Source organism: Lissotriton helveticus, chromosome 8, assembly GCF_964261635.1.
Source record: "Lissotriton helveticus chromosome 8, aLisHel1.1, whole genome shotgun sequence".
Classification (NCBI taxonomy): Eukaryota; Metazoa; Chordata; class Amphibia; order Caudata; family Salamandridae; genus Lissotriton; species Lissotriton helveticus.
Window position 1 is genome coordinate 147,205,732 of NC_136069.1, and position 12,953 is coordinate 147,218,684.

The following is a 12,953-nucleotide window of genomic DNA, read 5'->3' on the forward strand; positions in this document are numbered from 1 at the left end:
CAAAGCTACTCCCGTCACACAAATGGATCTAAGTGTTTTCAAGAGCACAGTATGGGACACCGTATCAAATGCGGTGCTCGGGTCTAACAATATGAGCGCCACAGAGTCCCCATTATCCAAATGGCTACGCAACATTTCACTCACTCCCAAAAGTATGGTTTCTGTCGAGTAACCTTCTCTAAACCCTGATTGAGATGGGTGTAAGAGCTTATGGGACTCCACATAGTGAGTTAGTTGCGAGTTCACATGTTTATCCAATAACTTGGAGAAAACCGGGAGCAGGGAAATAGGTCGAAAATTGGAGAGCTGGGCTGGGTCAGCATTAGGTTTCTTTAACAGTGGAAGAACCATCGCATGCTGCCATTCAGGAGGAATCAGGGCTTCACGTAGGGAGGCATTAAGTAGCTCCTTAATCTGATCCAGAATAAGAGGGTCCATTTTTTGCAATATAGTAATGGGAAGCGGGTCCCAAGGAGAACCTGATTTAACGCTATTTAAGACATGATTCAAATAAATCGTCACAAACAGTGTCCATTGTTCAAGTTTATTCATACTGTTCTCATCCTGAGCCACTCACCAAGATTTAATAAACCAGTAGTGACCATGCATTGTTGTAAAGTGGAAATTTTAGGGATATTTAATCTGGAATAGATCTGCTCCACTTTATCAAGATTATATGGTTATAAGTATGAATCACTATCAGGTCATATGTGCATGCCCTTATTTATTATTGGAAAGCACAAAATGGGTATGAGCACTCTTTGTGAAAAGTGTCTGTCACTATGGAAAAGAGGCTGTCAGTTATGCAATGGGTGGCAAAAGTGTGTAAATGTCGTACTGCTTGGCGTAGTACATGAATGTGGTCAATTCCCTACTGGGTATGAAGGAGGAAGGGCTTACTAAGACGGCCTCTCTGGGGTGAACAGCTCTTTCACAGGCTGAGATCGTGTTTAATGTAATATCAGCAAATGTTTAGCTGACACTGATTTGAATTAGAAATAATATAGTTTCATAAATGAATTATAATACATATGAATTCAACTGACACGTTGTTTTAGTTCCTGATCTGATGTTTTAAGCATGTCTTATTTCACTGATATGCAGTAACTGAGGCTGTGCAATAGACTCATATTTTGTAGATATTGTTGGTACATCTGCACTTTATTCCATTGTTTCTTTTACCCACCGTAGAGTTGAGCCTGTCTTCTATGTTTTTAATGAACTGAAATAAAGGCAAATAATAATATTGTAGTGTATACTAAGTTTTTGCAGCTTCCCCAGGACAGTAGACAGTATAGTTTCTATGGACTCTTCATGCTCCCAATCACTGGCCTGCTTCTTGTCAGAACCCACACTGCAACTTAAAATAACATTTTACAAAGCTTTATTTCCAGAATAGAAAAAAAATGGAATATCCAGAGCGGTTTTGCCCAGAGGATCTCGGGGGACTTTTTATTACCCCTATTCCTAACTTGGACATACCATTTTCTCGCTGCATGAAGAAAGTGACTGCAAAACAGAACTTTCACAAGGAATTCGGTGCTTTATTTCAGAAATCCATTTGTCAAGCTTCACAAGAACCTTTCTAAAAATAGTTGGGCCCAGTTTTTTGCTTGAATACTGAGGGGTTGACTGGTCACCAGACGACACAGTGTCATTTGTTCTTCCATTAGCCCGTGTGTGCATGCATCATCTTACCGGTACATTCAACCTCTCTTGTCCTCCTGCTCAATGTCTTCACAAAGTGCCATCATATAAAAGGAAACTTTGGATACCTTGGTGGCAGACAGGTATCAAACTATTACCGTCCTCTCCTTTCTGGCAAAGCCCTCAATGGATCTGTTGCTGGACATCTCTCTGCCTCGTCAGAAGAGTCCGAAGTCAGAAGAGTCCAGTTCACTGATTTGCGACAGCGGAGCTTTCACCTTGCAAGGTCCTTGGACCAGTTGAGCTCTTTGAAGTCCTCACTGTATCTTCTGCTCATTTTCAACATTACTTTCATTTTTAGAGACACTGATATAGCATTTAACATATCATAAAGTTGCCTGTTGAGTTTTGGGGTTTATTGTGGAGCTGTGTGATAGTAAAGCAGGATGTGGGTGCAGACAGGAGAGGGCAGAATGCGGATTAATTCAGCATTAAATAGAGAGGTTCATATATTCAGCTATATTGGGGATGTTACAGGGTTTATAGAAACATTAATGCAAGGCAAAGGATGGAGAAATGCAGCCCACTGTTTGAGAATGCCACCTGTAAGTGTTACAAAATTCTTCAAAGAATACAAATATGCTGCAGGTCACTTATTGATTAGAACACAAAAGGGAGCAACTTAAGAGTGGTAGTAAGGGACCTTGGTTAACAGCCTGAGCTTCTACAGTTGGCTACATGGGTGACTCTTCTTGGACTTAAGCGACCTCTGCCCTAAGGTACTCTAGCCTACATTAGAAAAGGGAAAATTGCAACTTTTCAAACCTCTTAGGGAATCCCAATGCCATATTCGGTAGAGGGCTTTTTATGCGTGCTTTCTATTTCTTACTATTTAAATATATGATGCATAGAAGGGTCAGAGCACTCAAATTGTAAATAGTGGGCTTAAGCATGCAATATGAATACACTCTGCTAGAGACAATAGGCCCAGTTTGCATGTTCAGCTACAAGCAAGACTTAATTGCTTTGGTAATGCTTTGTTAAAATAAACACGAACTTTTGGCTTTGCCAGTGATTGTTTATTTTTGTTTTTTTAACATTTGACTCCCACTTTGGAGGTTTGTTTTCGAAAAACAAATACTTTGGGAGTGGGCCTAATAAATATGGTGCCCAATCAGCAAAGATTCATTGCCTTCGTAGAAGCTGCTACAAAGTTCTCTAAGTGTGACATGCAGTCTTCCACCAGGTTAGTGAAAGAATTTCTCAGTTGACGCGACACACCAGTGGATCATCTGTCATATTCTAAATGTGGCCCACAGTTGGCACGTTTGAAGAATTCAAGAAATACAACTCTCTCATGTGATGCCTCGCATGGAGGTGGTGGTAGGCCCACCACAAGCTATTTCCATTGGAGACATTCAAGGCTAGTTTTCCATTTGAACCTAAACACTGCACACACTACACTTGTATGAAGTAGGCTCTGCTGTACACGTTTTGGGCTTGTGCACAGTTCCATATCACATTTGGGAAGGAGGGATGGACCCTGCTAGGTGATAACAGAGTGGATGAGGAAAATACTTTGGGGCATATTACCAAGCTTAAGCGAAAAATATCGCTAAGCTTGGTTAGCGGCTACATTTATATCGCCGTGCTGCGCCTATTTTTATCGCTTAGGAGCCTTGCTATTATCAAGGTTTAGCTCCTAAGCGATAAAAATCGGCCGAAATGCATGAATTTTGCTGAAAAGTCAGCAATATTCATGCATTACCGAGCAAATGCTCTTAGCCATGTTATCCACCTACCATTGGATAACATGGCTAAGAACTGCTCTGGGCAGGCGTTAGCTTTTGGAGATAATCGCGTTTAGCGCGATTATTTCCAAAAGTTGGTAATAGGAGTTAGCGATGTTAGCGACTGTTTCTAGTCGCTAACATCTTGGCATGCCCACTTTGCATGTCATTAGTGATATATATCGCTGACATGCAAAGTGGGCCCCCAGCAGCTCGCTATCTCCTACTAGCTGTCGCTAACTGGTGTTAGCAACAGCTAGGTAATAGGGCGATTAAATTATCGCCGCTTTAGCGGGAAAAATTCCCGCTAAAGCGGCGATAAGGCCCTTGGTAATATGCCCCTATGTGAGGTAATAGTGAGGACCCTACCCAGTTTAACTGAAGAATGGCATCCTTGGCACCAAGTTTCCAGCTTCTGATGTGAAGGCTGTAGTGGTATCAAGCAAGAGGGGTTCTCATGAAGTTCCTAATACTGTTGACCTTGATGGGTCAGAGGAAACACAGAGGGTAAGTAAACCCTGCAGGGACACCACTAGTGGGCCAGGGTTGGATGCTGCTCTGGGAGAGGAACTTATATCAGACAATACTGCTTTTGTTTGATCTGTTTAACCTGCTCATGAGACTCACTAAATCAGATTATGCTCTAGCAGACTCATGCCTGGTGCACAGTGAATTTGCTAGCCTAAAGGCTGCGGCCTTGAGGTCCCTCATAAGTCTTGGATTGCCAGGCACAGGCTCAGTTTCAAAGGATAGTCCCAGAGCTGAATGCAGAGAAAGGATACAGTGTACACCTGCAGCAAGAGGCACAGGTTTATCTGCAAAATCTCATGTTGGGTCGCCAGTTTGACAGATTGGTGACGAGAGTTGCTGGAGAATGATGTCTCATGCCTTCCCAGATTAAATCCCAGCTGATACAGTTGGGATTACTGCTCCTAGATGGGGTTCCTGGAGTCTGGCTTCTTTGATGATAGAAGAAAGGGTGACCCATGGACCCTGTGTCACTGTTAGACACCTAGAGGAGTGGGCTGTCTGTTACCTAGATAATGTGTTAGCCCTTCTGTTAACACAGGTGCTGTGAGGAAGCTTTGGTTGTTGGCTCAAGGAGAGATATTTGAACCTGCTCTCTCAGGTGAGAAACAGGACAATATCCAATGGGTTAGCCCCTACAAAGGTGTCACCCTGAGGAGTTTGTTGGCTCACCTCTAGGTAGGAGGAGTCAGCCCTCTTGACAGCATGATTGTTGTGGTTCACTTTAGAGTGACACCTAAAGGAAGTGTATTGGACCATAATGTCTCAGAGAAGAATAGGACCTGTAGCCCAGAGGTCTAATCATGTTGCGGGGGTACCCAGGAGAGGGAGTGGGCTACTATTTCATTTTGTGATGTCAGTCTTCCTAAAAGCCCTACTTTCTGGTCTTAAACCGTACCTTGGGGCATAGTGACCTTGCAAGCAAGGTGGAGAGTGGGGTTTGTCCCTATCCCCTTTAGGTGGGGATTGCATCGTAGACCTTTCCTACATCATCTTGTGATTGTGTCAGTGCAGAGTGAGGAAGGAGAAGGTTTGAGCAGTGTGTCTGCTCCTTTATGGGATCGTCATTCCCGTTTCAAAGATCTCATCTTTTTACATGATTACATGTTTTCACTTTCAAACTAAGCATTCGTGGTTCTAGGATCCAGTGTTGGAAATAAATTATCTGTGAGCTGAAGCCACTGGCCAACCTTCCTGCATATGGATAAATGAAAAAGGCCTCTTTCCAAAGAGAGATTCCCTAACATGTTCAAGCACCAGGAAACCCACTCCTCTTGCCGGAGAAACCATGCACTATGACTCCAAGCTCTGTCTATCAGGTCCCATCCACTTCACCAGCCTCTGGTAGCCATCCACCCATCCTAATGGTGAATTAATGAAAAAGAAAAGGCACTCAGGACTCCAATAGTGCAGTGGCGGCTCCTCGTGGGAGTACTGCGGGCTGTGAGGCGGTGTGGGGGAGGGCAAGGGTGGTGGGGTAGTAAACTCCGGCATAAGGCCAAACAGATTCCAGTTAATAAATAAATAAATAAAACGAATTTCATTGCGCGTGTGCAATGCAGCGATGCAATGCAGCGCACGCAATGAAATGACACAGAGGTGGAACAAGGCCTAAGTGGACATGTAAGCAAACGATCTTTTGACATTGTTTGGACCAGGCTTTTCCAAAGAGCAGCTTGTCAGCTACCTGTAGTGGCCATACGTATCTCTCCTTAGTACAGCGCAGCATAATAATTTAGTACTTTTTGCTTGTTTGAATAAATATATCTATATCAAAATTGAAAAGTCTGTATTTGATACAAAAATGTGTGCATTTTCACAACTCATGCACTGCTGTTTGGGGAGAGGTATTACTAATATTAACTTGGTCCCAGGAGCATTGCATCTATGGGTATTACCCATTTAGAGGCATTCCATATTGACAAAGCAACTTTGTACTGCTGTTAATCATACCTGATGCACTGAGATGACAACTGCTGGTAATCTTGCACATGGACGGCACTAATGTAATCTCTGACCTAGTCATTATTAAAACTCTAAAAATATTAGTAGCTCAGATGATTTTCACTGAACACGAGTAGCTCTTACTACAGAAAAGGTTGGAGACCCCTGGCTTTGCATTCACTGCTAGGATGCTACTCCACACAGAAAAGGCACTGAGGAGATGGTTGTGAAAGAAGTACATTGTAGAGTTAGACAATGACATCAATTGAAAATGACTGACCTTTTCTTCTTCGGAAGCTGATGTACACGAGGAATGAGCTTGTGATGATGATGAGGCAGAAGGCCCCCACTGATGCACAAACATACACTAGCGATATCACGTTTGCCTTTGGAGATCTCGCCGGGGCCTCCGTGTTGTTTGCGAGCTCTGTCCCACCACCTACAAGTGGCAGTCAATTAGATTATTTATTATCCAACATGTCAGAAGTCCATCTAATCCCACAGTTACTAGAAGTAAAATCACATCATAAGACAACATAAAATCTATGTGAGTGCATGCTAACAAGATGCCCACATACACCATGGACCTTATCATTAGCAAGATGCACTGTTCAATAACTGGCTTGCAAACATCCATTTGCACACACACAGAAGCGTTCTTATGATTTATATGTCTAATCATCAGTTAGTGCATATGCCCAATGCTCTAATTAACACATATGAGTATATTAAAAAATGTTGTGGGTCGGTGCTCATTTCATATAGTTGTTCCTAACTGAGAATATTACAAAACATGTTTTGCCATGTTGCTTGGTCTACTTTCTGGCATCACCAATTCTAGCACACACGTCCCCACTTTTGCCTTTTGTGCAATATCAGTAATTGTACATTAGCAATGGGAGATGCTTTTTACCAGCTGCTGTGAACCAAACTCAAGGCTTTCCTGTCAATTCTACACCTGCCCGGCTGGATTCTATGCAGTGAACTTTATGATGTACATTCCTGTTTTCCAACATAATATATAGCAGGCTCCTCCAAAGAGTAGTTTATCAGGGCGGGGAATCGAGCAATGACGGTACCGGAGTGAAGAGCGGTCGATCAGCCTAACGCCTCACGCCAGTTGCGTGCGATCGGCAAGGCGGCCTACGATGCGCGAGTGGAGGCGCTGGCAGGCAGCGAGGCAGGCAGCGAGGAGAGACGCGCCGAGGAGCAGAACAGGAATCTTGGCACGACCTGACCTTTGGAAACCCTGTGCTTTGTCCCGCGATTTTCGCTACCTTCTGGAGCAGGTCGACAGAGCCTCCCTCCTCAAAGCGCCTACCTGGACACTAGCGTTTTTTTCTCTGGCCGCCCTTACAATTTTGGAAACGCTGGTGCCTGGCTGCAGTTTGGGGCGCAGAGAAGGAGAATCCCGGAGGGGGCTCAATCACTTCATGGATTTGAGCAGCAGAGGTACGCTACCGAGCCTAGAGACAAGGCTGCATCAGAGGGCAGCATCAGCAGCAGCAGCCAAACCCGGCAAGAGGTTAGTGGCACTAAGAAACAGTTGGGAAAACCTGGTGGGGTAGGGGGAGACGCAGGGGTTACCAAAAACTGTACCAGCGCAAACTGTGCACCTACACTTGCCAAAATCTTTCAAGTGGCTACGGGGTAGACTAAAGGACTAAGCCAGAATACTAGTGCAAGTAGTAAACCCCCGCCAACGGTCTCCCCCGAGAAGGTCCCTTTGGACTTGGATTTAACCCTGACCAAAAGCCCTGTGCCCACACTAGCCCAGAAGCATGAGAGTGACCTAGTAGGAGTGGAACTGGAGGCCTCACCAGAAAGTAGCGCTGCGGATGCACCAGAGCTAGTAGACAGAGCGGAAGACCTTACCCCTCCGTCTCTCCCATCCGAATTCGACAAGGCAAACCAGTTAGACCCAACTGTAACATGCAATGAAGATTCGCTTGAACAGAGGTCAGCGAAACCCGAAGCTCCACTGACTACGCCTGAATCCAGCATTTTCAATTACATTCAGGGCCTGGAAGCAGCTGCTGGTTCACAAGCACGATGGACCCCAGACACAGGGCCCGATCATTTCTATTCTGTCTCGGATGGCACCGGGACATCTTCAGATGAAGGGGGCTTTTGGCTCAAGCAAAGGCTACAGCGAGGAACTAGTCAAAGACACTGGAACGGTGCAACGCGCCAAGAAGGGAAAAAGCAAAGGAAAAAGAAGGAGCCAACTCAAGTGGGACTACTCGGACTCACAGATGTCCTATCCCCTGGACGAGGAAGAGGATGCGCAGCCAGCTCACTGGGATAAGATCAAGGGCTTGCCGGTCACCGCTGAACCCGCCAAACCCTCTCTAGCATCAATACTAGCCTCTATCAAAGGGTTTCAGGAGGAGGTACGGGCGGACAACCGGGCAGCAAAGGGTGCAGCTAAAAAGGTCCAAGTTGGCCTAAGACGGCTAAATAAAACATGCACAGATATAAGCGACCGTGTTATCATGATTGAGGGGCGCACGGAATATCTAGAAATCGAAGCCACGGCGGTCAAAATGCAGAGTGAAGCCAACACCGCTTGCCTGGGAGACTTAATGATGAAGATGGAGGAGCAAGAAAACCGTCAGCGAAGGAACAGCCTGGGCCTGTTGGGTATTCCAGAAGGTAAAAACGGAGAGGACCCCAGAAGATTTATTGTGAACCTCTTGCAGGACTTTTTCCCTGAACATTCAACCTGGGATTGGGACCGAGAGGTGTAAAGGGCTCACCGCTTCCCCTTCAATTTGAGGAGACAACGTGACGGTAGTAGCAGCACGGAAAGCGGGCACTCAACGGTGTTTTTAGTCTATTTTGGAAACTTTCTACTGAGACAGCTCATCTATGATCAAGCCCATCCTAACTCCAGAAAAGGGGCTAACGGCATCAGCTTCTTCGCTAAACCAGACTTTTGTCATCAGACAGTTGAGCGAAGGTGGCGCTTAAGGCAGCTGATTTCCCCATTACATCAGTTGGGAGCCGAAGCCTATCTTATGAACCCTGCTAGGCTCAAAGTCTTTGTCAACGGGAGATCCAAGATTTTTCTGTCCGAAATTAAAGCCGGGGAGTACTTGGAGGAGATTAAATCAAAAAAAGGGCCTAGATAAAAGCTTCTGACAAAGAACACCAAAGGAACTTTACAAGTATAGACATTAATATGAAACGCTTTTTTTCTGTAAACTATACTGTATTATTTTTGGTAACAATGTAATCTACGGTTTTCACACTTGCTCTTCACTTATTCACCTACTCACCTGTAAACCATAACACTTGGGGGCGGCCCTCCTTAAGTTAGCTGAATACACTGTAACCTCAGTGATACAGGGAGGCACCTAGCCGCTTCTAACTCTATATTTATAAAGGTGTGGCGGGCGGCTGAGCTTCACTTACGGTAACCATACCTGATTGCTCGGGTTTCAATGGAGGAGAGAGGAGGGGGTGCAGGGGGGGGCACATGAAGGGAAACAGCACGTATCAGGGGCATCCTACCTCGCACAGCTATTCACCTACTTACACACAAGGATAAAAGACAATGTTGAGATCTGCTTTGGAAATAAAAGAAAAAGGGAAAAAAGAGGAGAGAAAGGGGTAAAAAAGGGAAGAAGGAAGGGGGAACAATTCAGTCATAGAGACTATCTGACAGGTCATCTCTCAAGAAATTCTAATCGCTAATAAAGGAACCCTTAGGTTTATTTTGGTTAATGTTTGTGGGATGTTTGACAGCGGGAAAAGGCAGAAAGTTGCACAAGGACTAAGGTCGCTAGGAAGGGACATCATATGTCTCCAATAAACTCATCTGGAGGGATCACAAAAACAGCTCTTGGACACACTAGGCTATAAAACCATAGTAACAACCACACAGGGAGCAAAAACAAAAGGGGTGGGAATACTGGCTGAAAGAAGATTGCCCATTAAAAGCCCAAAAGTTAAATCTGATACACTCGGTAGATGGGTGATAGCAGAATGTAGTCTTCCTACACTTCCTTCACTATATATTCAATCTACGGTAGCAATACTGACGACCCAAACATTATTAATCAGATATCCGGGGAGCTAGCCCATTGGCCCACTCCAATAATTTTGTGCGGAGATTTTAACATCAAACTACCACATGACCAGGAACTAGGGAGCAAATGGAACTGTAAGGGCAGGAAGCCTCTAGTTTACAATGCTTTATTCAACTTAGCACAAACACACGGACTTAGGGATGCCTGGTCTAAACTTAATCCTTCACAACCTGGGTATACATACTTCTCATTTCCACACCAAACATTCGCTAGGCTAGATTATTTCTTGATGTCGTTGTCCTTATTAGATAAATGCACAATAAGCTTAGCCCCACGCTTCATGTCAGACCACAACCCACTTATTCTGACGATTATGGGGATTGAGAACTGGAAAGATATCCCTAGGTGGAGTTTTGAGAGGGCACTTTTGCAGGATGCTAGCTATCGGATCCACATGCAAGCCTGGATCTCGGAATTCCTTGAAATAAACATGGGGTCAGCATCTAACATGATAGTTTGGGATACATTAAAAGCCGGCATTCGGGGGGAAACGTTAAGATTTTCAATTAGGAAGAATAGAAGAGAAAAACAGCTGATTACACTTACATTAGCTGACAACTGATTTACAAACAAATCTAACAGAAGCAGAAACCGCATTAATGCAAAGGGTTCAAAATGGAGCTGAGACGGAGAACATCCAAGCTGAAGTAGTGCTGATAAAGGCTAAAATAGGCGCAATATTCACGGAGAGAACAGCAGCTAAGTAGGCAGCTGCGCGCAAAACACTTTATGAATTTGGCGACAGCAGTGGTCATCATCTCACTGTCAAAACAAGGCAAAAAATAGTCAATAGCGAAATATGCACAATCCGTCTATCTTCAGAGACAGAAACTAGTGACTCCAACAAGATTCAAGAGGGCTTCCAAGATTTCTACGCAACTCTTTATGCAGAAGGAAACATCCAGCCCGACGACCTGGTAGAGCAAGAAATTACTAATTACTTGCAGGACATTGAACTCAGGCATCTTAACCCAGACGACTCTGCCAGAGTGGGATGATATCCTAGCCGCCCTATCTAGTCTGCCTGATTGTAAAGCGGCGGGCATAGACGGTATCCCAGTAGAATTTTATAAGGTCTTTGCGCCACAAATAAAGCATATCTTTTTTGGCATGATCACTGCTATATTTAATGGAGAACCACCCCCTGCATCCTGGTCTAATGCAAAAATCTCCATATTCCCAAAAAAAGATAAACCACCTTTAGAAATGGGATCTTACAGGCCTATTACTCTAATAAATTGCGACTCTAAGATTTATTCAAAGCTACTGGCAATCAGACTGTCTGCGGTAATAGAATCCCTGGTCTCAGAGTGGCAACATGGATTCATTCCAAAGAAGGGCACCACTGAACACATACGGAGGGCTATCACCTTGTTTGCTGCCGCGCAGGTGTCAGGAGAGCCGATGTCCCTGATTTTGTTAGATGCCGAAAAGGCCTTTGATCGGGTCTCCTGGCGGGTCCTGTGGGGCCTCATGGAGAGGATGGGCTTTGGTCCAAAATTCAAGGAGGCAGTTCAAGCGCTGTATCACCATCCGACAGCCTGTGTAGTGATAAACGGGAGGCTATCCAAGAACTTTAGTATATCACGAGGCACCAGGCAAGGCTGCCCCTGTTCCCCTTTACTTTTTGCCCTTTACATAGACCCCCTAATTAAGAAAATAGAGAAAAAAACGACAATCCAAGCCATAAGCACACAGGGCCTACACACCAAGATATTGGCATACGCAGACGACCTGGCCATCACAACCCCTGACCCTGAAAATGCTACGCTAGCACTAGAATCAGAAGCCCAGATGTTCGGAAAAGTTTCAAGATACGCGCTGAACAGCTCTAAAACACAGATAATAACTGATAGTGAAGTCCACTGGAACAGCAGCAGGGTAGTGACAAAAGCAAAATACTTGCGGGTGACAATAACGGCAAACTTAGATAACATAGTAACGGAGAACTTAGTCTCTTTGGCCTCTGAAACAAAGAAATCCCTTAAAGCAATCGACAACTTACATTTGACAATAGTGGGAAGATGCAATGTGATCAAGATGACGTATTTTCCAAAATTGCTTTACTACTTTCGCTCTATCTCGCTAGAATTTACCAAGGCACAGCTATCAAGGTTCCAGCAAATCTTTACACAGTTTATTTGGGCTTACACGCAGCCTAGACGGGCTCTGAGACAACTGACACTTCCTAAAGAATGGGGGGCTGGGCTCTGCCAAACATTGTGCTCTACTACTGGGCATCAGTTATACAGTATAGTACCGATTTAATCACGACACACCCTTGCACTTCTGCGACTGGATTGCCATCTCCATTTCTGCTGTTATTGGGAAAGGAAGCGCGCGGTTGTCTTTTTAGACAGCTATCCTACGGATACTACAAGCGGGTCCAGTTTAAGACACTGATGAACTCTTTTAAGGTGTTTTGTAGTATATGCAGGATATATGGTCTTGGAAGGCTTAACCACTACACACCCTTAGCCTAAACTGTGACCTGCCTGGCATCTTTGGTCAAAGCTACTTAGAAGAGTGGTATAACGCTGGCATCTTAAAACTAGGGGACTTAATCTCAAACGAGAGAGTGAGCACGTTTGTAGAACTACAAAGCAAGTATGGTTTAAAACCACAAGACGCCTTTAAGCACTTAGCAATCCACAGCTTCCTCTTCTGGAAGGTGAGGGGAGTGGCCAGATTCTCAGAGGTCAAACTTATTAGCATGCTACGAACTCTGGTTGCGCCACAAATAGGAGCTATATACACAACTCTTAACATGAACACACTGGACGATCTCCCTAGAATAGCTGACAAGTGGTTATCAAAATTGGGGGCGCCACATAGCCTGTTTTTTAAATCATTAGAACTCTCACAGAGTGACTTATTGTCAGCTAAACTGCAGGTGCAACACTTCAAAACCATCTTTTTTTTGTACCTAACTCCTAGCAGAATTGCCAAG

The 12,953-nt window shown here is 44.6% G+C and overlaps 1 protein-coding gene across 1 annotated transcript in view; it reads right to left on the bottom strand.

Moving 5' to 3' along the window:
- BTLA (B and T lymphocyte associated) overlaps nucleotides 1-12,953 on the bottom strand; it is a 99,751-nt gene that overhangs the window by 22,342 nt on the left and 64,456 nt on the right. Inside the window, exon 3 of the mRNA XM_078656765.1 lies at nucleotides 6,190-6,348. Coding sequence (XP_078512891.1) covers nucleotides 6,190-6,348 — 159 coding nt within the window. The remainder of the gene's footprint in view (nucleotides 1-6,189; nucleotides 6,349-12,953) is intronic.